Below are 27,504 nucleotides of genomic sequence, written 5' to 3'. Positions count from 1 at the left end.
GAGGCAAAAACAGGTATCGGCTTTACCCTTCCTTCAGGCGGCAGCGGCCGGGGGGTCGGCCCTGGGTGCGCGGGGCAGCCCGGCAGCACCGCGCGCGCTCCCCTCCGGGCCCGTAGCCAGCACTGCTGCACGCTTAAAATAAAGCCCCTGGGCCGGGCCCGTAGCGCGGGTTCAGGAGCATCACCCAGCGCCGCCGGGGCGCAGAGGCGGCGGCCGGCCGGCCGGCCCGGGCGCGCGTCCTGCCCGCGCCGCGCGGGCGCCGGGGGCTCTGCGGGGTCCGTGCGCGCGGCGCCGCGCTCAAGTCCGCTTGGCGTGCAGCATCTCGATGAGCAGGTTGTTGCAGGGCACCTCCCCGCTCAGGTGCTTGTGGTAGAGGTACTCCTCCGCCTGCATGCTCAGCGCCCGGATCTCCGCCAGCCGCAGCAGCAGCTGGCGAAACTTGTCCGTGGAGTGGGGGTAGTGGCACACGGTGTACTCCAGCAGCGCCGCGTTGCCCTTCTCCTGAGCGTCCTTAGCCAGCGTGTGGTTCTCCAAGTACTTCACGTCTGCAGCGGGAACGCGAAAGAGGGGCGGGCCGGTGACAGGGTGCCGAACGCGCGCCTCCAGCCCGTCCGAGCTGCAGCCCGCGCCGCGCGCCTGGAGGCTGCCCCGGGACGGCCCCGGCCCTGCGCCAGCTCCCCGGGACCCCCGGGGCCGCCCGGCCGCCCGACGCTGCCGGCCCAGGAAGCCCCCGAGGCAAACCGCGCCGAGCCTTTAGCGGCTGCGCCGACACGCAGCGACTCCTCAGGCCTTTGCCCTTACCCCCCCCCCCCGCCCCCATTAACTGCTGAAGGTCTGGGAAAAGGCCGAATTAATTCCCTGATAAACCTGGTCTTTCCAATGCGGCAACGGGCTCAGCAGACATGGTAACCCTAATCCTCGCCAGCATGCAAACAACGCTCCGGTAATCCCGCCGCCGGCTTTGCTGAGCCGTAAGGCGGGGAGCGGCGCGGGGCGCGACTGCCCCCGGGACCGGCCGGGGCGGCGGAGCAGCAATAGCGCCCGGCCGCCCCGAGCCCCGGTGGCAGGCGCGGAGGAGCTGCAGGGCTGGCGCGGGCGTTGCGGCTGGCGGCTGCTCGCGGGCGCCGGGGGCGGATGCTGCTTCGGCGCTTGGCGCTCACTTTGCCATCGCTGCTCAATGAATGAACCTCCAATTTTCAAACCGCGTTAACCCGTTGCTAAATTAGCCCATCGCTCAGAACGAAGCGGCTTTAGAAAAACGGTACCGTGCAACTCCTTGCCAATAGGATAGATTTAAATACACGAAGATTGTATCTCGGAGTCTGCTTGCAGGAGACCTTGCTATAAACACTGCCACTGAGCCCCTTTGGGGCTGGTGGATTTAATAGATTTACTGTGCTCCAGCGAGGTGCAACGCCGCTGGCCGAGCTGGCTGACGCCGGCGGCGCCTGCGCTGCGCCCCTCGGACAGGGGCAGGCTCAGCCCGGCGGGCGACCACAGCCAAGGGCGCACCTCAGCCTGCAGATCCAGCCCAAATGCCAGGAAAAGCGAAATCTGGGAACAGATTCCTACCGTGGCGGTTGGGAATTTAATTCTGTCCGTTATAAGGAAATGTTTTGTTCCCTGCTTAAAAAAGGCTCTAGTTTCCCAAGGGAGAAAACGCAGAGCGCTGAGGCGGCCTTGTGGGTCGGTCGAACAGCAGGAACACGCCGGGCTGCCCGCTGGGAAAAGCCACGGGAGCAGCTTCCGGGCGGCCCCAGGGCCACCGCGACCGCTTTCACGCCACGGCCGAATTTGGGGTTTGAGCTGGACCCGGCGCCTCCGTGGCAGAGCCGCAGCGCCCCTTCGATTTCGCCAAAGATGCGCTTTATCAGATCGCTGTTCCCCTTCCACTCCCGCGGCACATTTGCTCCCATTGTGGCCGGCTCCCTCTACTCAAGCTTGTTGTTATGAAATCTCTTTATCTGCATAAGGTTATTGTGCATGTCATTAAAAAAAAGAAGTTATATTGATAAACGTCAAATCTATCCCCTGAGTTGGCTCAACAATAGCTAGTTCTACTCGATGAACTCACCTGGTTCTCTGAAAGACCCTATTCACTGTTTAATTGAATATTTGAATAATCTTTTCATTCCTGCAAGGAATAAAGAATGTTGTCCAAATAACATTGACTCACTTCATTTAGAGACACTGCAGCAGTTGCAAAGACTGTCCTGTGACAAAGCCTCCCATCACACATACAGATATGCCTGGGATTATTTCTATGCCCTCAAGTGTTCTTCCTATTCACAGCTCCTTTTGTTTGGGAGAAGCTGCTGATAAATTGCAAACGCTTAAGGGAATGTGGGCTATAAAAGCCTCTCTTCCTCCCCTCCCCGAGAGGAGCTGCTTCATGAATGTAAGTCATGAAATCGAATGATAGGTCAATCCATTAAGGCTCTATTAAGCCCTTCTGTAGAACAAAGCTAACCTGTGCCGTCCTCATAAATATTGCTATTTTGAGAAGCCCTAATTTTAATTAAATCTCTTTACCTGCTCAGGAGAGAAATCTATTTAGAACTCAAATGGCAGCTCTTGTGAGCGGGACTTGGCTTTGATTGTGCTGTGGCAGAGTGGTAAATGTGGAAATTCTCTTGTTAAAGGCAATTACATCCTGCACATAATACACAATCCCATCCGCTACAGCTGAGCCTGCGAAGGGCAAATTACTCCAAGTGAGCTCTGCAATATGGAGAGAAAAAGTTGGATTTGGGGCAAAATGATCTATGGGAAAACACAGCTTTTTTTTTTTTTTCTTTTTTTTGGTGGTGGTGAACTCCACGCCCTCCCTGAACGCTGCTGCTACAGGAAAAGAGCAATAACAGGCGACACCTGGCACAGGTCTGCGGCCCGGCGTGCCCGGCTCCCTTCTGGGGCTCTTCCCGCCGACGTGACCGTGCCGGGGGGGCAGGACACGGGAACGGGGCCGGCGCCAGGCGTGCACCGAGGCCGCGAGGTCTCAGCTCGCGGGCGAGCAGCCGCGCGGGCACCACGCGCACTCCCTTCTGCAGGGACCTTTTGGTCTCCCGCTGGCAGCTCTGCCAGCGCCCCAGCCACTGGCTCTTTTATTTTCCAGTCCGGGCACTGTTTGTGTCGCTCCTTATCACTGTTTAAACAGCAAATCATCATATTTAATTTCTTCGGATTTCAAAACAGCTTTGGAGGAAAAGAAACCAGCGGGAGAAGATGACACAGCTGCTGCCCTGCCGGGGCGCTGGCCCGGGCCCGTTCCCCCTCCCGGACGATGGAGAGGGCGGCTTGGCCATCAGCACCCGAGTCCAGCGCCGCCGCGCGCAGGCGACGCGGCCCCTCTCTCCGCTCCCCAAGCAACGAAGCTCAAAAGCCTCAACGCCACCACGCCGGACCCTGCGCTCGGAGGAGACCCGGGAGCAGGGGCAGGAGGGGGCTCGGACGTGGCGCCGGGCGGGCGGCAGGCGCGCGGGGCCGGGCTCGCCCCGGCGGGACCGGTGCGGGCGGCAGGGCAGGTCCTCCTCCACCTCCCGGCCGCGCAACGAGCAGCGCGGGAAGCGAAGGCGGCCGCGGCCGGCGGCGGTGCGAGCCGCCCGCCCGGCAGCCGGCTGAGCCCGCGGGCCGGCGAGAAGGAAGGTGCCGGCGCAGGATAACGAACATGGCCGGGTGCCGCGGCGGTTGCGCGCGGCCCTCGGCACGCCGAGCCCGGGGAAGGGCGGACGTTGCACCGATGCAACACCGAAGAGCTGCCCCTGCCCGGTGCAAATCCCCTCGGGAAGGGCGAGGGGGCCGCGGCAGGAGAGGCTCCCGGGAGCGGCACAGCTTCCCCGCGCGGTGCTCTCCGAAGCCGGCAGAGCCCCCCCGGGGCCGGCGGGAGCCGCGGGCCGGCGCAGGGTGCCCGCGCCGCCGGTGCCCGCTGCCCTATTTTGTCTAGGTGAGGAGTGAACGTGTGAATCGGCCCGCGGTAGTCTAACCACAGGCTCGGCGGCAGAGGCTAATCATGAGAAATCTGCAGCTCCCTGCCGGGCCGCGGGCTGCCCCGGGTGCCTCTGACGCAAATCCCCGGAGATAGGGCCGGCCCCTGCAGCAGGCTCTGTCAACACGCCTGTTTTGCAGCGCCCGTATCAGCCAGCTTGTTTCCCTGCCTGATGCAGCGGGCCAGGGACGGCCACGGGCTCGGCGCCAGGCTGGGCGGGCTGCAGCGTCCCCCTCGGCCCGCAGCCCCGCAGCTGGGAGCCCTGCTTTCGGACACCTCGCGTACAAACAGGGTGGGGGGGACGGGGACGGAGCGATTTCAGCCTCCTTTCTGCCAGCTCGCTAGCAAGCGTCTCCGTCAGGGCGCCCGCGGCGGGCTCGGGGCGGCCCCCGGCCCCGGCAGCACTCACCGAGGCTGAAGAGGATGAGGAACTTGAGACAGACGAACTCCTGCCGGTCGACCTGGAGGGAGTGCAGGTGCAGGACCAGCTCCTGCGCCCGCAGCACCAGGCTGTTGAGGACGGAGCCAGCCTGGGCGGCCACGGTCGACACGTCCACCTGCAAGGAAGCGGGGTCAGCACCGCGGGAGCCAGCGCAGCCGTTCCCGGGGCCGGGGCCGCCCGGGCGCTGCCCATAGCCCCCGCCGCAGAGACCCCCGGCCCCTTAAATAGGAAGCCCCTTTCTCCAGCATTGCCTAAACCAAGCGGGCTCTTCGCAGAGAGGACGCGGTGGTGGGACAGCCCGCGGCCGGGCTGGCGGCGCGGACACGCCGCGTTCCCATGGTCCCTGCAAAACCTCTGCGAAGCGAGAGGCCCGTTCTCACACCCGGCGGCTGTAAATACCGGCACGGCTGTTGATTTTTCTTATGAGAAACATTGTGCTCCAAAACCGGGAGCTCTGCTTCGCTGCCTGCTGGAAGGCAGGACAAAACCGTCCGCCCGGGGTTTTGTGGATACTTGGGATCTATCTGCACATCGCTGTTTCTCCTCCTTTGCATAAACAGTTCTGGAGCCCAGCGAAAACAAAGCCGCCGTCCCCGGCCTGGGTCAGCCCGGCTCACGCGGGCGGCCGGGAGCAGCCCTCGGCCCAGCTAACTAAGACAAAAGTCACCCCGCGCGGCTCCTCCCGGTCCTACCGCCAGCCCCGCGCGCCGGCCCGGCGGAGGGCGAAGACCCAGCGTGGGGCCAAGGCCGGGGCCCCGGGGCGGCCGGCGGGGACGGGGTTTTGCAGCCCGAGCCCCGGCTGCGGGGGGGCCGTTACCTCCTGGCCGGTGACGAGCAGCACGCTGTGCTCCTTGCCGTGCTGCACCTGCCGGTAGACGTGGTCGAACACCAGCAGCTCGCTCCAGCAGTTCTGCAGCAGCTTCATCTGGTCGCCCACCTGAAACACAGCCCCACCAGCGCCGCTGAGACCCGCGGCCGGCCGCCAGCGCCGGGCGGCAGAGGGAACGCACCAGATGTGCCGCTACGCCCGGCAGCATTGCGCCTCTGCTCGCCCAAAATCGCGGGCGTGACGGGATAGCAAAGATTCGGGACTTGCTTGACGTTTTCAGAGCAACAGCTCAGTGCAAAGCGCGGCTACACACGCACCCCCCACCCGCATCCTTACGCACACCGCTGCGGGACGCATGAGCGCCCCTCGGGCAGATAACTTCCCTTTTTACAAATACTTTCAGACAACTACAACTGAACTGGTGCAAAACCGCTCAGAACAACTCTTTGGTTGACTCTGACGTGGACAGCAACCATACCGTGACCTACGCAGCAATGTTCGTCTCTGCTGCAAGGCCGTCTCCCTGGTCCCGTTTTACGTACATCAGGATATCTTTTTGTTGCTCAGATTAATTATGAACTTGTTCATAATCTCGTGTGTCCTACAGAAATCTGCTATATAAGCTGGTGATTTTACAGGCGCTGTTTGGTGTGTGGCTTTGCCTGTGCTGGTGGGGACCCCCCCCCATCCCAGGGCCACCGCAAGTTTGGGAGCACCAGAACCGAGAGAGGCGGAAAGCAAAGTCCTGATGGGGAAACACGTCCCACTGACCACGGCAGGACGGCAAAGGGCTCCCCAGGATCACACCGTCGCCTGGAGGGCTGGGACCGCACTGGGGCTGCTATGGCTTGGCCAGCAAGAGTGGCTTCTCTGCCAGCACGGCGGCTTCTCCACCAACGTGGCAACTTCTCCACCAACGTGGCGACTTCTCCACCAATGTGGTGACTTCTCCACCAATGTGGTGACTTTGCCACCAACGTGGTGACTTCTCCAGCAACAGGGCAGCTTCTCCACCAACATGGCAGCTTCTCCACCAACGTGGTGGCTTCTCCACCAACGTGGTGCTCAGATGCATCACAACAATTAACTGATTGGCTTTGGTGTCAAAAATGATATGTTTTCACTGTTCTAGCTCCCAGGTTGGTCATTAGTGCCATTGCACGAAGCAGAGCTCGGATGAGGCCTCCTGCCGCCGGCACGAGGACATCGGCAGCATGGACACAGCGTTATCAACCCAGCCCTTCGCTCCGCTCCACAGCGCGCTGGATTTACGGAGGCGTTTCCCGCTCGGGGCTGCTCTGTGCCGCCCTTCGCCTGCTCCGCCGGCGCTTGCGGCTCCTTATCGGGGCCGGTTTCCCTCGGCGAGGCGAGGACCTGGCCGAGGCCGCGCTCGCCTCGCCAGCAAAGCGCCCGCTGGCCGCGGCCCGGCGGCGCGAGGCTGCGGCGGCTGCTGCGCACAAAGGGCCTGTGTCTGCCCAGCCGGCCCTTTGGATACTTTTAAAAGGAAAGAATACAGTGTCCATCCTTCCCTGCCCAGGAATGCGGCCGGGGAAGGCGGATTTTGGGGGGAGGCACCAAGCCGCACGCTTTAACCCCTCGCGTCCCGACGCTGGTCCCAGCCTGCCCGCGGGGAGCACCCGCGGGAGAGGAGCCCCTTCGGTGCCGGCTGCACTTTCAGCTCGACGCCGTGCAAAGCCAGACATGACCTGGTCTTGACGCACGTAATCCTGTGCGTATTTACGCACGCGCGTGCAGTCGCCGGTACCAGCGTGCACAACTGGATACGCCTGCTCTCCTGTTTGCAACGCAATGCCTGAAAACACCACGGCTAAAAACTCACACCAGGAAGCGTCCCCGGCAGTGCAGGGCAGCCCAGCGCGCCCGGACCACGGTGCACTGCCATTGCCCATGCTGCTTTTAATAGAGGGAAGACAGATGCTGTCTCATAGACTGGGCTAATGCTGTCATTTTGCTTGAAGAGGCTGCAATAAACCCGTGCTGGGGGATTGCAAAAGGAATCAACGTCAGATGAGAAAGAGCTTTATGGTCTCCGAGCCCAGCGCTCCCGCGCCCTGCCCGGGTTCGTTCCTGCAGCGCGGCGGGCAGAGTGGCACGCACGGGCGAGCGGTGCCGGAGCCAGGCGCTCGTCCGCTGCAGTGCTGCATGCGGCGCCCAGGGCCATCCCAGCGGGTGAAACCTGCCGCCCGGGAAATGTGGCCGAGGAGGTGGCGGTGGGGCTGCCAGCATGCTCCTCGGCTTGGCTGCACACTCCCCAGACCAGCTGCACGCTCCCTGGCCCGGCTGCACGCTCCCTGGCCCGGCTGCACGCTCCCCGGCCCGGCTGCACGCTCCCAGCCTGGCTGCAGGCTCCCCTTCCAGCTGCACGCTCCCCGGCCCGGCTGCACGCTCCCCGGCCCGGCTGCACGGTCCCGCCTGGCTGGGGCTGAGCCCCTCTCCTCAGCTGGAGCCCGTCAGGCGCCGGTGCAGTCCCCGCTGCTGTTTCGTAACCCCCTTCCTCTTCCTTGTTCCCGCCCGCGACCGGCTCTGGAAGGGCCAGGCCGAAGGTTTTGCTTTGAAAACGGTTTAAGCACATTTCAGCTTTCCCAAAACAAAACGTGCCTGCAGTCTGCGGGCCCGAGCCCCGCGGCTGCGCCCGGCTGCGGGGCCGACGGGAGCGGGCGGCCGGCGATCGCCACCCCGACGCCCAGGGCCGGCGCCCGGCCCGCGCAGACAGCACGCGGGCACCGGCGCCCTTAAGACCTTAGCAGAGGACCGTCCTCTTTAACGTCAGGGCTTCCCACGCGACTGCTTTATCAAGCTGTCTTTGGAGACTCTTTTTTTTTTTTTTTTTTTTAAAAAAAAGAAGGCGTTTAACCCATTCACAAAACGCAGCGGTGAAACACTCCCGGCCGGCGCTCGCTGCAGAAATCAGATTTGGTGGAAAAACCCAGCTGCCTGCAGCAAAGGGCCCCGGACCGCGAAGCGCTGGAGGACGGGGCCGCCCCGGCGCCCCGGCAGCGGCCCGCGAAACCTGCTCGGCTCCGGGGCGCCGCTCGTTTTCAGCTCGACGCCCCCAGCGGCTCGCTCGCCCGCGGGTCCCGCGGGTTGGCCGGCGCCGAGCGGCTCCCGCCCGGGCTGCGGGGATTTGCGCGTCGCCTCCTGCCGTCCGCCCTCCGCTCCGGTTCCCGCGGGGCGGAGGGGCCCCGGCAGCCGGCTCCAGCCGCCCGCCGCGGGGCCGGGGGCTCGGATACGGGGCGCCCCCGTATCGCACGGGAAGGGGAGGGTCGGCTCCCCCCCCCCCCCGGCGCACGGCAGCATCCACAACCAGGCGGAGAGTTTAAATCTGCCAGAAAGGCGCTGGCTGCCGGCCAGCGGACGGGGTCAGGCTGACCCACGCCTGCTGGAGCCGGAGAAGCAGCCCGCTGCGGCTGGGCACCGCGAGGGCCGCCGGCCCCGCCGCCCGCCGCCGCCCGCAGAGCTCTTCGGGCCAAAACCCGGGCGATTTGTTTAACGTTCTTGGCTGCTCATCCCAAGCGAAAGGTCAGTCGTCCCCGCGTGCGCAGCAGCCCCGGCGGGGGCACGGCTGCGACACCCACGGACAGCAGACCGGGCGCGAAACGCCGGCGTCCACCCTACCGAAACCGGACTGAAAACGGCCATAACGTGAGCGTGCCTGCGCATGCGCCTGCGCATATCTACCTCTTGCTCTCTCTCTCTCCATATATATATAAAAAAATTACATCTGAAAGGACAAAGTTGCCTGAGACTCGCGACCCAGCAAAATATATTTCACCCCCTGCCCATATTTTTCTTCCCGAAGAGATGCTGCAAATCTTCCCTCGGGCCTGACACATCTCATCTAGACTCAGTTAAAGTTTGTATTTATGGGCGGCAGCGCTGACCTCTCGCCCGCAGCCCGCGCGGCCTCGCGCCGCGGCTCCCCGCCGGCCCTCGATAAACCAGCCGGCCCCCAAATCCCCCTCTGCCGCGCCGCATTATTAGTCTTGCCTCCGAAGGCCAGCGCAGTCCGTAATTCTCCGCCGGGTGACACGAGATGAACAGGGCGACATCCGTCTCCCGGCGGATTGGCAGCAGGACCCTCGTTTGTCAGCGGCCGACTGACAGAATTACTGGCCCTTAAATGAAACAATATATCTGGGACGGTGCATCTGCTGCGGGCCTGGCCGCCCCGCGCCGGCGGGCGGACGTGGCGTGCGCACTGATGCCCGGGGCCGCCGGCCCCGCTCCCCCCGGCCGCGTCCTTCGCGGCGACGCCGGGGCGGGGAGGCAGCGGGGACCGCCGGCGTCACGGCCACCGACTGCCCCGCTGGCGGTGTGGCCCCGCGCTAGCGGGCCTCGGGTACAGCCGCGAACCCCGGGCGCAAGCGGGCGTTCGTTTCCCGCGCCGGCAGCTGCTTGCTTTTATGTGCTGGGCGGGATGGCAAACGCCGTCCCCCCTCTCCCCAGGCAGCTTTCGTCCCCGGGGAAACCCACCACCCCGTGTCGGGAGGAACGCGGTGCGCCCGCTGGGCTGGCGCTCCCGGCAGCACGTGCCGTGGGGCCCACGGCATGATGCACGTGCCGTGGTACCCGCACCCTGGTGCATGCACCTCAGGGCGCATGCCATGGTGCACGTGGGATGGTGCACACAGCATGGTGCACATGCCATGGCACACACACCTTGGCGCCTGCGCCATAGTACGCACACCTTGGGGCACAAGCTTTGTTGCACATGCTGCAGTGCACGCGCTGTGGTGCACACGCCATGCTGCACACGCCTTGGTGCACACGCCTTGGCGCACACGCCGCAGTGCACGTGCCGCAGGGCACGCATGGCATGGTGCATGCATTTTGGTGCACGCACCTTGGTGCACATGCCGCAGTGCACGTGCCGTGGCGCGCACGGCATGGTGCACACACCATGGTGCACATGCTGCAGTGCATGCACCGTGGCGCGCATGGCATGGTGCACACACCATGGTGCACGTGCCTTGGTGCACACACCATGGGGCACGTGCCGCAGTGCACGCGCCGTGGTGCACGCTGCTCGGCAGCAGGAACATTTCACAGGAGGCAGGTTTTCCCTGGTTGAAACCCCGGAAGCCCCCAGGCTGCTGCGAAGGCCAGAAGAGCCCCTGAAACCGGGGGCTCAGACCAGCCCTTCGGGCCGTGCCGCGTCCTCGCGCGCTGCCAAAGCGGCGAGGTCCCCGGGACCCCACCGGCCTCCCCGCGCCCGGCAGGACGCCGGGGCCCCGCCGAGGCGCTGCCCTCGCCCGCTCCCGTCGCCCGCAGCCCGCTCCCGGTGGGGCGGGGAGGGGCGCGCGCCCGGGCACGCGTGTTTACACGGAAACGGCCCATTTTCGTGGGGGCGACGCTGCAGACAATGGCGTTACAAGGCTGCCCAGCCCCGCCGGTGGGAGCCGCACCGGCGCTGTTTACAACATCGCCCGGAAAACAACAGCCGCCCTGTTCCCAAAACCCAGGCCCGGCGCCGATACGATTGAAACGAGCCCGCGCCGCCCCCGCCGGTGCCGCTTCCGGCCACTGTTCTGGGCCGCCGGCGGCTATTTTGAGGGCCGGGGCCCGCCGGGCGGCCGGGCGAGGTCTGCGGGACGGCCAACCGCCCCCCTCCCCGCCGCCCCGTCCCTCGGCCCCGCCGTGCCGGCCCGGTCCCGTCCCGACATCCCCCCTCCCCAAAACCCACCTCCAGCTCCTTGAAGAAGACGCAGCTCCGCGCCCACTCCACGATGGAGAAGAGGGTCTGGTCGGCCATGCGGCACATGAGGCCGAAGGTGCTGAGCTTCTCGTGCCGGCCCCGGCCCTGCTCCTGCTGCAGGCAGCCCAGGATCCGCGCCCGGAGCTGCCCCTCGTCCGGCTCCAGCTGCAGCAGCTTGAGGATGAGCTCGGGCAGGTCGGGCGGCGCGCCGCCCCCGCCGCCGCCGTAGCCCTCGGCGTAGCCGTAGCCCGGCGCCGCCTCGGGCCCCGCCGCGTACTGCTCCGGGTACTCGGACTTGATGGCGCGGCCGGGGAAGGCCGGGTAGGGGTAGGCGGCCAGCGGCGGGTGGCTGGGCAGGCCGACGGCCAGCCCGGGCGCCCCGTAGGGGCCGCGCTCGTAGTCGAGGGGGGCCAGGGCGGCGGGGCTGGGCGGCAGCGCCTTGGGCACGGCGTGCAGCCCGTGCAGGGCGGCCGGCAGCCCGTAGTCGCCCGGCGCCGGCGACACCATCGGCGGCACCGTCTCCAGCTTGAAGCCGTTGGCGCGGATGAGCGCTTTCTTCTGCTGCTTCAGGGCGCGATCCCGCTTGTACATGGGGCCGAACTTGTTTCTGCCTCCTCGCATGCGGTCGGCGCGGACGGCTGCGGGGGCAGAGAGAGGCCACAGGCCGCGGTTAAGCTGGGGGGGCCGGGCAAGCCGGGGCGGCCACCCCGGGACGCGCGGGGTGGTGCCCGCCGGGCACCGCGGGGATGCCGGGGACGCCGGGTTTTGGGTGGGAAACGGCCTGGGAGGAGAGGGGCGCTCACCCGCCCCGGGTCCCAGCAGAGCCCAGTGGGGGGGGACGGGACGGGATGGGACGGGGGGCTCGGTGCCCCCCTCGCACCGCCCGGCCCCGGCGCGGGAGCGGCACAGGGGTTTGGTCTCCGCAGAGCGCGCGGGGCGGCACGGCCAGCCTGAGCGTGCATCCGGGCCCCGCGTGCTGCTTTTCTGCAAATCCCTCCCCGTTTTGGGGCTGAGCAGGTTCCCCCCTGCCCGCAGCCCGCCGGGCTCGCCGCAGCCTCAGTCGGCGCGTGGGTGTCGTCGTCCCCCCCCCCCCCCGGGGCATTTCACTGCTCCGCCGCAGCCCCCCGCCGCGCTGCCCTCGCAGCTCCTGAGCTGGGCCGGAGCTGCCCTCGCTCCCCAAACCCGCCGGGTTTACCGCGCCAGCCGGCGTGCGAGCCGCCCGCGCCATCCTGCCCGTCCCCGTCTGCAGCCGCCCGCCGCGCCGGGGGCCTGTGGCGACGTCGCACCTAGCCCCAGCTCAGCCGTCTCGCGCTTGCTTTTGTCCTTTTTTAGCAGCAGGCTCCCTTTGGCAGTGTCAGCTCAGATTTCCTCCCCAGTAAATACTAGTAGCTAAGGAAATGTAGGCTCCAATTTTTACCGTAAAAGAGAGCCAGTCGGGCAGGAATGCCGCTTTCCTCCTGGATAAGCCGTGTCAAGGTTTCATTAAGTAGCCAACAGCAAAATAATAAACCACTAAAAGCTATGATGCGAACCAAGCAGGCTTTCGCTATCCCGGCCACTGTCCTCCTGGGCCACCCAAACCACGGGACCAAACTTAGCTGCGCTTGGAGCAAGACAAGAGCAGCCGGAACCAGGCAAACCGCGGACGGACGTCTCCCCTGCACCTTCCAGCAGAGACACCACCTTTGCCTCTGCCTGCGCCCGTCCGCGCCCCAGCACCTGCCCAAATCGTCCTGCGAGACAGGACGTAGCAGCGGTGGCAGCCGCCGGCGCGTGCAGGGATTCAGCGAACCCTCGGGCTGAGCTCGGGGCGCCGGCAGCTCCAGCTCGGGGAGGAGCGCGGACTGGGATCTGCGCTGGAGGCGGGCTGGAAGCTGGCCCAAGCAGGGAGTTTGCAGGGGCTGATTTTGCAGCTCGATGTTATGTCTCACTCCTGCGCCTCGGCCGCGGAAGCCCTCTAATCCTCGCTACTTGGGAGGAGAGCGCCTGTTCCCCTACCAGGACGTGCAGTACTTTCTGATTAACCCACACTTCGCTCTCAACTCTGGTGCGAATTAAGCCCTGAGAAGCGAGCCGGGCCGGGCGAGGGACCTCAGCCCTGCCGGCAGCTCCGGCCTCGGCGAAACGCGGACGTGTCCAGGCTGGAAGGGCTGGGGGGGCTGCTTGGTTGTGGCAGTGGGTTTTTTTCCTTTTTGCTTTTGGTTCTGCTTTGCAATCGTTTGCCGGCGATTTGTGCCCTGACTGTATTTTGTTGCTCTGTGCTAAGCGTTGCAAAAACCACAACGTAAAACCTGAGAATATCAGGGTCCAACTCTGATATTTCAATTAGGATCGACTTCTCTGCCATGAGTGAAGTGACAAGAAGGTAAAGCCCGTGGGGATGTAATTGCACCCCCCGAGAGTCAGACAGCCGAGAAATCTGTTATCCTACATGTCACCGAGAGGAAAAACGTAATTTGTGGAGCGTCTCTAGCAGTTTAGTTGCCGGTCTCGTAACATTTATTTTGTTTTAAAATCTCAGCTTCTGGAATTATGCGATTGAGAAAAACAATAATTTCCACAGTATTTCCCAGCCGTTCTGCCAGTCCAAGCCGGAGAAGCCACAAAGAAAAAAAAAACACCCGAAGAAACAAAACAAAAACAAGCAAAGGGAAAGCGGCAGGCGAAGCGAAAAAACGAATTTCTTTGCCACTCGGGGGGGGGAAACGGAATTGGAGCCGCGAGGGGAATTGTCGGCGCGGGGGGCTGGGGGGGCGGCGGGCGAGGCTGCTCCGCACCCGCGGGCGGCGGCCGGGCACCGCGCACCCCGCGCACCCGCGCACCCCGCGCACCCGCGCACCCGCGCAGCCCGGCCCCGTCCTACCTTCCAGGCGCATCCCCACGGTGAGGCACTTCTGGAAGCGGCAGTAGGGGCAGCGCTTCCGCTGGGTCTTGTCGATCTTGCAGTTCTGGCTCTCGGTGCAGGTGTAGTGCTTGTTGTTCTGCACCGTGCGCTTGAAGAAGCCCTGCGGCGGCCAGAGGCGGCGATGCGGGCGGCCCCGGCCCCCGCCAGGCTCCCGCCGGCCCCGCGCCGCTGTCGGGGCTCCCGGGCCGCGCTCCCGGCCGCCGGCCAGCCGCCAATTGCCGCTAACGAAAGCGGGCGAGGGGCGGCCCGCACCCGGCCCCGGGCTCGGCACCGCCCCGGCCCCGGCCACCGCTCGGCCCCGGCGCCCGCAGGACCCCCCTGCCTAAGCCCCCGCCCCGGCACCGGCCCCGGCACCGGCCCCGGCGCACCTATCCCCGCACAGCGCCGGCCCCGGTGCACTGGTCTCCGCACAGCCCCGGTGCGCCGGTCCCGGCACAGCCCCGGCCGTAGTGCACCGGTCCCGGCACGGCCCCGGTACACTGGTCCCCGCACGGCCCCGGCTGTGGTGCACCGGTCCCCGCACAGCCCCGGCTGTGGTGCACCGGTCCCGGCACAGCCCCGGTGCACCGGTCCCCGCACAGCCCCGGTACACTGGTCCCCGCACGGCCCCGGCTGTGGTGCACCGGTCCCCGAACAGCCCCGGTGCACTGGTCCCCGCACAGCCCCGGTGCACCGGTCCCCGAACAGCCCCGGCTGTGGTGCACCGGTCCCCGCATAGCCCCGGTGCACCGGTCCCCGCACAGCCCCGGTGCACTGGTCCCCGCACGGCCCCGGCCGCGGTGCACCGGTCCCCGCACAAACCCGGTGCGCCGGTCTCCGCACAGCCCCGGCCGCGGTGCACCGGTCCCTGCACAGCCCCGGTGCGCCGGTCTCCGCACAGCCCCGGCCACGGGGCATCGGTGCTCGCATAGTCCTGGTGCACCGGCCCCTGCAAAAGCCCCGACGCCGGTGCCCCGGTGCCTGCACAGCCCCGGCGGCGGTGCTCCCGTCCGTGCACGTCCCCGGTCCCCGCGCAGCCCCCGCCCGGCCCCGGCGCCCCGGGCCGGCTCCTACCTTGCAGCTCTCGCAGGTGAGCAGCCCGTAGTGGTACCCGGAGACCTTGTCCCCGCAGACCGGACAGAGCTCGTCCAGGTCCTCATCATAGGAATAGTCCATCCCCTCCAGCGGCCCGGCTGCGGGACAAACCAGAGGGTCAGCGGGGAGGGGACGGGGACGGGGATGGGGACGGGGATGGGGACGGGGCGGCCCCGAGCCCCTGCGCCGGGTGCGGAGCAGGAGCGCGGCGCGCGGAGATGGAGCGGCAGGTGCCGGAGCCGGAGCCCTTTATAGCGCCTGGAAGAGCATCTCCATGTTCGTGCGGGAGAGCGGCCAGCCCCCCGGGGGACGGGGATCCTCCTCTGGGGAGCGCAGGCGGCTCCCGCGCGCCGTGGCCAGGGCGGGGGGGCGGAGGGAGCCGCCACCGCCACGGCCACCGGCACGGGGGCCGCGCTGCGCCCCGAGCCGCCCCGGCGAGGCAGGCCCACGGGGGCAGGCGGGCGCCGCGGGCCCCGGCTGCCGGCACGAGCCCCGGGCGAAGGGCAGAGGGCAGGAAGGCAGGAGAGCAGCGGCGCCCGGCCGGGCTGGGGGAGCCGGGCCAGCCTGGAGCAGCCCCCCAGGGCAGCGCGTCGGGTGGCAGCTGGCGAACCGGACCGAGTCCGGCCCGGCGCGCCCGGCCCTTCGGCAAGGCCTCGGCGGCTCCCGAGAGCCCGGGGCTCGACGGACGGGGTGCACCTGGCTGCTGGCCGGAGACCCCCCCACCCCGGTGCCCGGGGCTGCAGCAGAATTAAACGGCAGAGCCCAAGAGCAGCGCCCCGCGCTCGGCGCCGAGCCCCACCAGGACGCCTGGGCCCTCCGCAGCCCCGCTCTCCGAGCCGGTCCTTGGCCCTGGGACGGGACGGGACGGGAGGTAGCGCTGACGTGCCCGAGGGGCCGCTCGCAGCCGGGACGGCTGCTTGGGCAGCGCCCGCGGAGCCCGCGGGAAAGCTGTTTCCGGAGCGCTCAAGAGCGCGACGTCTCCTGAAGCCTCCGCCAGGGCCGGTAATAATAACGAGCGTTAACGAGTAACACTAAACGCCAGGGCAACGACGGCAAACCCGGTCCTGAGCCGCCCGTCGGACGGACGGCAGCTGCTCAGCCCCGGGGTTTAATTCATTGCTTCCCTTGCAGAGGCTCTTGAGGAGCTGCTCCACGGCCGCAGCGGCCGCGCGGGTCCTGGCGGGTTCGTGGCGGCTCCCGCCAGCCGGGCGCCCGAGCTCCCCCCCGCCGCCCGGCCGGGGACACAGGCGGCCGAGGCTGCGCCGAGGGGCCCGGCCCGGCCCGGGGGCGCCGCCTGCTCGCGTTTCGACGCCGGCCGGGGCCGCGGGGAGGAAGCGGGGCCCGCGGAGGCCGCGGCGGCCGGCAGGAAACGGGCTCGGCGGAGGAGGCTGCCGGGAGGCCGGGAGCAGAGCCCCGGCTCTAATAATAGCGGGCGAGCGGGGCGGGAAGGAGGGGGCCGGCCGCGCTCCCGCGGGAGCTGCCGGGGGCCGAGGCCTCGCCGGCTGCGCCACGAGCGGGAGCGGAGCCCGGCCGAGGCCGCCGGGGCCAGGGCAGCGCGTCGGAGAGACGCTGCCGCGTCCCGCCCTCCCCGGCCGCAGGCGACGCTGGCTCCGGCGCCCGCGCGCGCGAGGGGCCCGGAGCCGCCCCGGCCCCCGGAGCCCCCACCCCTGGCCCAGGCGGGGGCCCGGCCGACGGTCCGTCCCGCCGGCGGCCGCGGGAGCGGGGCCGGACGCGGCCCTCGGCCCCGACACTCACCGGGAGGCGGCTCCGCGCCCGCTGTCCGTGGGGCCGGCGCCGCGGCCGGCCTCGCTCGCCCGGAGCCGGCCGGCGGGCTGCCTGCGCCACGCGGCGATTTATCGCAGCGCTGCCTGCGGCGCGGGTCCGCGGCTCTGGCCGCCCGCACGCCGGCCCGCGCAGGACACCGGCCAGTCTCCTCCCCGCGGGGGGCTAGGCTCCGGCAAGATGCACCAACTTCGTTGCCTTATTGGCTTCCGCAGCCACGTGACGGCACGGAAAAACATAATAATTAAGCTACAAAAACGCGGCCCATAAACTAGCGTTAGAAAGTGACAGGGGAGATAAGTGGGACCTCTGCAGCAGATAAAGCGCCGGGAGCGAGCGGCTGGCCGAGGGAGGGCCGGGGCCCAGCGCCCGCCCGGATTTGCGGCCCGCGGGAGCCAGGCGGCCGCCGGGCCGGCCCGGGCCACCGAGGCTTTCCGCGCACGCGACGGGCCGGACGGGAGGTTTCCGCCACGAGCTAGCCCACGTTTTTCTGGGGCACAGGCGAACGCTTAGCGCGCCCGGCGGCGAGCAGCACCCGCGCACGGGGCCGGCGCGGGAGAAGCACCCGCGGGTCGGGGGGACACGGTCGCCCAGGCTCACCCGGGGGAAAAAAACGTGCTCAGGGGCAGCGGCGTCGCTGCCGCGCCGGCCCGCGCGGGCGGCGTTTGCCCCGGTGTCCGTCCGACGAGAGCCGGGTGCAGCAGGACGAGGGTGCCGCTGGAAGGGGTTTGCGGGCGCCCGGGCCGGCGCAGGGGAGAGCCGAGGCAGGACCCTGCCGCGCCGCCGCCCGCCCTGAACCCGCCGAGGCAGCCGGGCCGTCCCCGTGGCCCCGGGGCGGGTTGGGAGGGGGGGGACGACCGCGGGGCTCAGGTTTCCGACCGTGCTGCAAAAACACGGGGGCGGCGAGCCAAGGTCCCGGGGGCCAGAGGCCACCGCGCGACACCTCCCTGCCTGCCCGAGAGGGGATTTATTCCCCGGGCCGGCCCGGCGCTCCCGCTATCCATCACCGCCGCGCCGCCCTGCCTGGCTGCGCCCGCCCGCCCTCGGGCCGGCCCGGGGCCGCGGGGCTCGGCCGGACGGTGCCGGGGGGGCGCCGCGAGGAGGGGAGCGGAGCCGGGGGGACGGCGAGGCCACGGCGCGGGCTGCGCGGCCCCGCTTGTTTTTTCCTTGCTCTGCAGCTGAAGAGGAGAGAAAACTAACGAAAACAGCTTTGGAAGAAGAGCCAGGCCTGGAAAGGCAGCTTCCGCCCCGATGGCGAGCAATTATCAGCCGAATGCCAGATGTTCCGATGCAATGCCAATGTCACGGAAAATAAATCTCTGGCAGGTTCAAGGTCCCCGGCGGGCCGGGTACGCAGCGGCCCGCGGCGCGGGGCGGGCGGGAGGAGCGGGGCCGAGCGGCCGCTTCCTCCCGCCGGGCATTGTTCCCCCGGGAAGCCCCGGCCGCGTGCCGCTCGCCGGCTATTTTTGAAGCTAGGTGTTTTCAGGGCTGAGCGCGTCCGCGCTGACCTTGGGCGCTTTCCTTTGCCCCGGCCCGCGCCAAGGCCGCGGCACCGGCCCCCCCCAGCGAACGCGCAGCCCCAGGGGCGCTGCTGCCCACGGGGCGCCAGGTGGGGCGGGAGCCGGCGGCGCGGGAACGCGCCCTCGGGTGGCCGCCGGAGCCGGGTTTCCAGCCGTTGCCTCCGGGAAGCCGCTGCTGGACCCCACCAAAACGCTTTTTCGCTGCGAGGGCGGCTGAGCAAGGGAACCAGCTGCCCTGAGAGGTTGTGGCGGCTCCACGCTTGGGGATAAGTCCACCCAGCTGGACACGGTCCTGGGCCACCCGCTCGAGGTGACCCAGCTTGAGCAGGCGGTTGGGCCAGGTGGTCTCCGGAGGTGCCTCCATCCCACCTATTCGGTGGTGGTGGAACGGCTGCTCGGGGCCGGGATGAGCGGGGTGGCCTGGACCCGGCGGTGCTGCCCTGCCAGAGCAGCGCCACGCGCTGCTGGCACGGGGGGAGATGCTGCCGCTTCTTCCCACCCCACCGCTGGGCAGGGCCGAGCTCTGCCGGCTCGTGACACGCTCGGAGGCCAGAGGCAGCCGGAGGCAGCAGCAGCATCCCCATCACCGCACCGGCCGCAGCCCCGGCTCCGTGCTCCCACCGGGCCCAAGCACCAGCACTTCCATCTCCAGCCGCGTCGCTGGGTCCAGCCACGGCTCTGCCCCGTCTCCCCCGGCCCCGGGGGGAGCACGGCCCCGGCCGGCGGCCCAGCCCTGCCGGGAGCCGGCCCGGCCTGCGCCCTGCGGAGCCGCACCGTGACGCCGCGAGGCTTCGGCGCGAGCCGGGGCTCCCGGCCGGGCGCAGCCTTGATGCTCGGCAGAGCGTATCTCCTCCTGGGGTTTTATCTCCATCCCCTCAGCTTATCGGCGGCGGGGGCAGCCCCGCCGCCCGCGCCACGTTCCCGGAGCGTGCCGGCGGCAGGTGGGGCCGGCTCCACCGTTGGCCAGATCCCGCTGCCTGCCCCGAGTCCCTGACTCCGGGGCCGCGCCGATAGCGCGCGCGCGCGAGCAGCCGGGACCCGGGCGATAGCGTTGCCGGTGACATCGCCTTGTCCCCCGCATTCCCGCGATGCCAGGGCAGCCGGGGCGCGGGGCGCGGGCGGCCGAGCGCAGCTGGAGCGCAGGCAGCGCCGCGCCGCGCCGGTGGTCCGCTCCCGGGGGGCTCCTTGACACGGCGGTCGCCGAGCTCTGCATAATTGGGGCTTGGATGCAGCCTCTCGTTACGTTTCCTCTTGGCAGTTGCCAACAACACGAAGCACTCCTGGGTCAAAATGACAGCCTTTTGTTTACTATTCCTGCTTATGTGCCTCATTTTCTTCAAGGATAAGAGCTCTTTATAGGAATCCGCATTGTGGGGAGGTTAGCAGGGAGAACGATTTCTCTCCAGCGCTCGCTCACTCTTTCACAGCTGATTAGCGGGGTCGGCCCGCGGGGGAGCGAGGACCCGGCCGGCAGCGGGGTCCCGCCGGCCCCGCTGCATCCCCCACGGATGCGTCCCGGCCCCCGGGGCACCGCATCCCCCCAGCACGCGCTCTCGCCCGCCCCGCAACCGCCGCCGAGCTTTCGTTCGACCCCACTTCGGCGATAAACCCCACCGCGGGGGCCGAGAGCGGTTCTCGCACCTGCGCTCGGCCCGTCGAGACGTGAGACGCTCCCAACGGCCCCACGAACGCAGAGCCACCGGCAAAGGGTGGCGGCGGCGCACAGCGGGCTGGTGCCGGGGTTCAGCTGCCGGGGGCTCAGGGACCAGCCAAGAGCTCGGGACAGCCGGCGGGGTCGGTGGCAAGACGGGGAGAAGTCTGCCTAGGAGAGGCAGCCGGTGGTGGACACGGAGGACGTCCTGCCACCGCCTGGGCACACCTCTGGCTGGGCCGCGACGGCGCCGCCACGCGCGTGCCATCCCACCCAGCCTCACCTCGCGGCCCGGCCCGGCCCGGCCCGGCCGGCAGCCCCATCTCTTTTTTAAGAGGAAGGCGGCCTATCCTTGAAAGTGCCTCTGCGAAGGTCGGGAGCGGGGCTGCGACAGAGCAGCCTGACAGCCGCGTCGCCCGAGTCCTTGGGCCGATAATGTATGCTCCGTGCAATGTTGACACTAGTGATCCACCAAAGATCAGGTTAACAAGTTTGACGTGGGTGACAGCGTGATTTGTTCAGCGCCGGCTCTGAATTCATACAGCCGCTGGCCTTCGGCGATAAACTATTGCACCGCGCGCGCGAGGCTGCGGCACTTGTCACCCGCCGGCGCGCGGAGATGAAAAGGGAGCAGAGCTCTAATCAAAACACCGCGGTCAGCGGGGGTTGAGCGGAAAATTAAAACGTGCTGGTACTTTTCCCGCTTCGGGCGCGCTTCCCGGGCGGCTCGCGGGGCGTTAGCGCCGGAGAGGCCGCCCGCGCCTGCAAAGCCCCTCGGCGCGCTCTGCTCGAACCCGCCGCCCGCCCCAAGCGCCGCCGCCGGCCTTCAGCGCCCCGTTACGGGGAATAAATCCACCGCGGCGCGCTGCCAGGGACGTTTGACCTGCACCCGGGAGGAGGAGGAGGAGAAGCGCCGTAAGTGAGAAAAATTAGCGCCAGGGAGAGGGCAGCGAAGGGGAGAACGGGCGGCCGCGGCGCGGGGGCGACGCGCTGCCGGGCCGGAGCGGAGGGCGGCCCCGGGGAGACCCCGGCGGGAGCCGTCGGGGACCGGAGCCGGCCGGGGCGGTTGCTATGGCAGAGCCTTTCCCAGGCTCCGGTTGCCAAGGGAACCGCTGTCCGCGGCCGCGGCGAGCGCATCGGGCTCCCGACGCCTCTTCCCGGGGTGCCGGCAACGGGGCCCCGCGCCGGAGAGGGCCGAGCGCGCTGGTGGGAGCAGCGCTGGCGGCCAGCAGCCACCCGCGGCGTCGCCTCCTCGGGGCGGCCGAGCCGCGGGGACCCCGCTCCCAGGTGGCCCCAAAGCCCGCCGGGAGCCCTCGGACACCACCGGAAAGCCTGCTCCTCCCGAAGCGGGTCTTCTCCTCTCCTGCCCCCAGCTCCTTGGCTGCACCCTCAACGCCCCCGCGAAGGGAAAGACCAGGCTCCGCAGGATCGCGCGAGCTTGTGACACAGTTGGAACAAAACCCTTCCCCAAAGTCAGTTGTCCTGGTGCACGCGCAAGACGCCCTCAGGTGAGGCTGAACTTGCTCAGTACTGATTTATGGGCCGACACGCTTGCAGCTTTATACAGGATTATTGCAAGCACAAAGCACCAGCTCCATGGGAATTACCGCTCCATCTCGCTGCAGATTACCGTCAAGGGCCCAGGGCAGAGCGAAGCGCGGTTTAGCTTGGTCTCTGGCTTGGCCTGAGGTTTGAGGGAATGCTTCTGCTCATCCTCTTCTCCAAAGCCACTCCTTAGGTCCTAACGTAAGGATTTCCAACGTCTCTGCAGCACAACTACTGGAGAATTTCGAGGTATGAAAGCCTGTTGCAAGGACAGCCCTGTCCTCACGGGACCCAGAACTGCCCGATCTCTCCAGCAAACACAGCCAAGGCCGGGAGGACCCGGCTTTTCATTGTTCCTACCCCAAACTAGCCTGGTTTTCCTCGAGAGGCCAAGCCTCAGAGGAGGTGGTTGGACCATCTCCAGCGACCCACCAGTGCCAACTTTTCCCCCCATTCAAAGAACGACAGAGCCAAGTATCAGCTCATGGTTAAGAGATTAATTTTAACCCCCCAGACAGCTGGTCAACACCACAAGCTCGGCTCCTCACAACGAAGCCACCAGCAAACAGGCAGGGGGGTTACGTAGTCAAATTCCCGCGGTTCACGTCACACCGGGGCTTGCACGGCATTGCAGCGGGGTGCACGGCCGAGCCCTCCTCTCCAAGCTCTTCCAAGCGCCCAAGCCCTTCACTCCGTTCCTGGCAGCAGGGAAGTCACAATGACGGTGAAAATTTTTTCGGAAAAAACCCATAGCACAGCTGAGGGCAGACCGTGGGGAAGGAAACAAGCTTTCTCACCCCACGCTCCCCTGCTCGCTCAGCTGGGTAAAGGCTCTGCTCCACACAAGAACTCTTCACTGTAATTCACCAAGCCTGTGTTCAAACACAGACGCTCCTGCTACGACCACATCCCGCAGCCTAGCAAAATTACAGGGAATATTGTGCCTTTTTTCGCAGTAAGCAGACACTTCACTGTTGGTTCCTTAGGATCTCTCATTATTAAAATATGAGGAGGAAAAAAAAAAATCCTAAACCCTCCCAAGCATAAGAACTCCTGGCCATTAAAAAGGAAGATTTTCCATGTCTGTAAGTTGAGCAATGCCGAAGGCCTGCGAAGCGCGCAGGAAGGCGCGGGCAGCCCGCGGGACCCGCTGCTCCCTTGGCCAGCGCCGCCTTCGTGCTAGCGCAGCGCTAGCACCGAGCGGGCCTCAACGTACACACACAAATACATACAGAAACGTAGATATAAAAAGCCCTCCTTAGTCTTTTAACACGCACCTGCCTCAGTGCCACGAGGAGTCTTTCACTGATTTCCGCTGTTTCTCCCCGCAGCGCTCTGGTCAAGGATTTCTGGTGCGTTTGCGCGCTGGGATTATTTCTGGCGCTTGCAGCAGCTCTCAACGCAAGGCGCTCTCCTTGCTGGCGTTGCGGACCCTCCTTTCACCGCGGCCGACAACGGCAACCGCTGCCTGCCCCAACTTCAGCGCGTTCTGGCCATCTCACGAACAGAAGTGACATCTCCGCGGCAGCGGCGTGCGTACCAGGAAACGCGCCAAGAGCGGCAGAAGAACTCCTCTCCTGCCTGCTCGCGCCTCTCGGCTTGGCAGGGAAGCAGGCGGCCCGTGCAGCCGCGACGGGGCGACATCCAGGCCACGCGAGGCTGTGCTCCCCGTGGTCCTCCCAGCGACCAGCCCACCCCAAGGCCCAGAAGCACCGTTGCCTCTTGCTGGACAACAGGACCCCCAGCCCCTGCTGACGTGCCTGGGGCTGCTGTCCGCGAATTCACACTGCGCGCTCGCGCGGGGCCAGCGCTCCCAGGCCGCTTCCCAGACCTACCACCGCTTCCACCACCGGCGTCTCCACGCGAGGATGGACGAAGGCAGGAGAGCCAAGCGTCCGCGTCTGGGCAGCACGCGGCTCGGTCACCACCGCGCCGCCACCGCCGGGGAACGCGACTTCTTAGAGAGGAAACTCAAGGAAACACCAGACTCGCAACCAGTGCGGAACAACTCACATTTATTAGTTCATATAGCTAACACTCGCTAAACATGCGTTCAACACTTATTGGTCACATTTCCACAGGTAGTCAAGTCGCAGAGCAGAGCAGCGGAGCAGGCAGAGGCCAGGTACGAGGCGGGCGGCCCGGGCCCCGCCGCGCACGCGGGAACAGTCGTGCGGTCACGGCGTCGCGACAGCTCCCGAGCGTGACGAGCCGCCTCCGCCGCGAGCTGCAGCCGGGGCTGGCGGCAGAGGAGCAGCCACCGGCCACGCTCACCCCTCCAGGCTCCCGCTCCGGCACGGTAAACGTCACAGCTAAACGTTCACTGTCTGTTATGCTGAGGCAACATCCTGCTTCCCTGATTTATGCAAGGGATCATGGGAAAAATGAAATGGTTTACAGAGAGAAAACATCAGCTGAAACATCTGCTGAAGGACCCCAGACTGTGCCCAGCTCTCATTTGGGAGACATGGGGCAAACCAGCCATGGGCCTATACAGACCCAAGGGAGTACGCCGGAGCAGCGTCCCGTCCCCTGGAGCTGTGAAGGATGGCTGCGCCTAGGGCACGCGCGCGAGGACCGCGGAAACCCCAGGCCACAAACGCAGCGTCCGCACCACGTCTGCCAAAGCGCAGAGCTGGGGCCCGGTCCGTGTTTGAGGCACCAGTGAAAAACTAACCCGAAAGCCGTACACCACGTGTGCACCACGCGGTCCGCGCCTGCAGCTGCACGCCGTCCGACGGGAGCGCAACGCTTGAGCTCGGCCCCCACCGGGCCTTTCCGAGCACACCGCGGCGGAGAGGCCCGGGCGCTCCTGCAGGATCCCCGATCCCGGCTCCCCGATGCGCAGGGACACGCGGTCCTGGCCCCGATGCCAGCAGCGGCTCATGGCCGCGGTAGCTGCCAGGGCGCCGCAGGTTGGCGGGACACGGTCGGTCACGGGAGCTCCGGCACAGCACGCGCAGCCCAGGAGCCTCTCCCACGGCGGCTGGTGGTCCAGGCTGCATACGGCGTCCAAAACCTCACCCGCACGTTGAAACGCTTCTGCGGCGACCCAGGCGCAGCTCATGGGAACAGAAACAAAACGCGAGACCTTCACACGCACGTGTTTTTCACTGGCACCAAGTACTAGCAGTATTTTGTTTTTCACACAATCCCTTTGAGATGATAAACAGGATGTCACACGAGGTAGTTTTGTTATGGAAATAGAGTCAATAATGTTATCAACTATTACATTTTATAAATTGAAAGAAAACAATGAATCACAAAAGGCTTTGTTAAAGTTGATCGTCATCTGGTTTCAATTTTTGTTTCTTTTTGCCCTTGGGGGCCTTTCTTCCACTGAACCATGTTGCTTCTTTCACAGACTTGTTAGAGGTCAACCGCACAGTCTCTCTCTCTTTTTTTTTTTTTTTTTTTTTTGGGGGGTGGGGTGGGGGAATAGTGCCTGTACTGAGCTCACTAGCGTTTGGTAGGGGCTAGTTTAAACTCACATTTGCGCATCCTGGCCCGTGACACTGCTGAGAAAGCGTTTTTAGCCCTGCCAGTGTTGGCTGACCCTGGCTCAGTGCCGTGCTCACCCAGTGCCGGACTCGGCGCTCGGCCGGCTCACCGTCCGGACGGAGCTCTTCTGGATACTCTTAGTAGTTGTAAGCAAACTACTTTTGCCTGCCAGTGTATTTCTCAAACAGTTTGAATGAATTTACAATCCTACCAAACTTCGATGAGAAGGTTGTACCGACTGGAAATTCAAATCTGTGATTCGTACGTAACAGATTGACTACAGCAATATTGTGACTGTGCTGTCAGGGAGTCTGCCACGGTAAGAAATACCGATTCTCCTCCTTTCCATAAGCATTAAATATAATACGTTTAACATCCAAGGCAAAAGGATGAGGTATTTGCAAACTGCTTTGAATACGGAAATAGAGATGAATCTGTCCCAGTCGTAGGAGCTGTCGTGCCTTCAGCAGAAATGCAAAGTTTTCCAAAATGATGGTATTGGACACTTCAGCAATACCCACGGGAACTACGACAGGACACTGCAGGGCGAGGCAGAGAGGGACTGCAGCCAAAGAGAAGCAGCAGCACAGCTAGCAGGACATTTTTACAGTCCTGGTTGGACTTCCCTCTCTAGCTCTGTCCTGCTCCGGCGTCTGCAGCAATCCGCGGCCACCTTGGGCACGCTCAGGCAAGTCGCACTGGCGGACTCAGCACCCAGCTTACCACTCAGAAAAACCAGCACAACGCGAGTCCGCAACGCCCCTTCCTACTATGGTCTGGCAACCTAAAACGGGCAACGTGCATTTTAAGGACGTTACCCGTTTATAGAGCCATCTGATCCTCCAATAGAAGAGCTCCCCACAAGCAACACTAGAAGTTTTTCCCCAAAATCCCTATACGAGGGTTTTATTCAGATTTTAAACAGTCCTCCAAACAAGTCATGAAAGAAGCAACTGCTGCAACGTCAAAACTAGGGTTTCTCTGGGTCACATTTTAAATACTTATCCCTGAGCTTCTGTGTATTGCAAACAACACACTGAGAACCCAGAGAAACACCGCAGCTTGACACTGATGTCTTATGGATTATCCTTGATTTACACATCATCTAAAACTTAAAAATTAGCTTCATACTTAAACTAGTTCCCCAAGTTTCCCCCTTTCTCCTGCCTTTTATGTGGCAGGGATGATTGCCGCTTATTATCCTGAGAAATACAGAAATAACAACATTTTCACAGACACCAAGCTTCATAGCTTCAAATCAAAACCAAGAAAGAAGAAAGAATGAACGGTAAATAGCACATTCACAGGAGAATTTTTTTTTTGTTTTAAAAAAGTAATAAAAGAAATTCAAGTTTTTTTAAAAAAGGTTGGTTTGAAGGACAAAACTTAAAATCATTAATCTGAGTTGGCTGCGTAGCTGTTCTGTGCAAAAGCCTGAAGAGCCCCTTGTCCATGCCGAGGCAGAGGCTCTGCTGAAACAGAGCGAGGGCAGGCACCGAAAAGACCCCAAGCCATCTCCATCCTTCAAGTGGGTAATTAAAGCCTGCTTTTTGCGAAACTCAGTTTTGGATTTTTCTCTGAGCCAGACCCAAAGGGCACTGAGGCACACATTCGGGAGGAAATCAGCTGGGAACACAGCAGGAGTCATCATCACCCAGGCTTTCCCGCACTTCTAGAGAGGAGCCCTCCCGAAACATCAGCATTCCTGAAAATTCCTGCTCGCTTTCGTAGCACTCTTTGCGCTTCTAGGCTCTTTCAAGCAATACGAGACGCCTAGGAAAAAAACTGTTCCTGGGGAACTGGTCTTATCAGAGCACTAGCTAGCAGACTCGGAGAAAACCTGCTCTCTCTAGGGAGCCAGAAAAATCCTCTACGCTCCAGAAAACCCTGTAACGCTGCAACTGGCAACTTGTTTTCACCTAACAGAACAGGGTTTTCCATGTTTCTTTCTTCCCCACTCGGCAATCTGACCAACGTGTTTGGAAAACCAATGATTTCCCTTTCCGCTTTAGTCTTTATCGTGACGTGACTGTAGGCTGGAAGAGCTCAGAACTTAAGATACATAGAAAAATCCAAAGCTCCACTCTGCTTACCCAGAGCACGCAACAGCTCTGAGCAGCACCCTGAGCTAACAGGCGTGAGAGGAGAAGGATGACAGCAACCAGCTTTGTTACCATTCGGAGAGCGGCAAACGTGCACGTGAAACTTGCAATAAAGATTATACGTCCCTTTCCATATATATAATCAAATACGATACCCCTACCAGCCAACTAGGTCCAGCCAGGGATCTGAGAGCACCATGTTATTCAAAATGAGAAGAAAGAAAGATAAAATTGCAGTCAGAGGAGACAAAGCACCCTGTCACCAAGGTGTGTTGCATCTGTCTGTAAAGTTAGCTCCTGCTGCATCGATTTTGCCAAATCCAGCACCCATCAGTTCAGAGAGAGAACTGGCATCTCTGAGCATCCTGGTAGCATCCAGCCATCCCACAGCCCTCTCCAGGGGCTGGGACACGTGAAAGAGAAGAACTTACTACTGAGTCAATGGAGTCAAG

The 27,504-nt window shown here is 64.8% G+C and overlaps 1 protein-coding gene across 1 annotated transcript; it reads right to left on the bottom strand.

Annotated features, from left to right (window-relative positions):
* Positions 1-277: 277 nt before the first annotated feature.
* On the bottom strand, positions 278-15,035 carry NR5A1 (nuclear receptor subfamily 5 group A member 1). The gene is made up of 6 exons (XM_068914926.1): positions 14,931-15,035; positions 13,836-13,977; positions 10,961-11,610; positions 5,245-5,364; positions 4,395-4,542; positions 278-545 (listed from the first exon to the last, which is right to left on the bottom strand). The coding sequence occupies exons 1-6, from the start codon at positions 15,030-15,032 to the stop codon at positions 298-300; spliced, it is 1,410 nt and encodes a 469-aa protein (XP_068771027.1). The 5' UTR covers positions 15,033-15,035; the 3' UTR covers positions 278-297.
* Positions 15,036-27,504: the final 12,469 nt, after the last annotated feature.

Source organism: Struthio camelus, chromosome 20, assembly GCF_040807025.1.
Source record: "Struthio camelus isolate bStrCam1 chromosome 20, bStrCam1.hap1, whole genome shotgun sequence".
NCBI lineage: Eukaryota > Metazoa > Chordata > Aves > Struthioniformes > Struthionidae > Struthio > Struthio camelus.
Note: the sequence above shows the minus strand (reverse complement) of the source record. Positions and strands in the feature narration are given on the sequence as shown.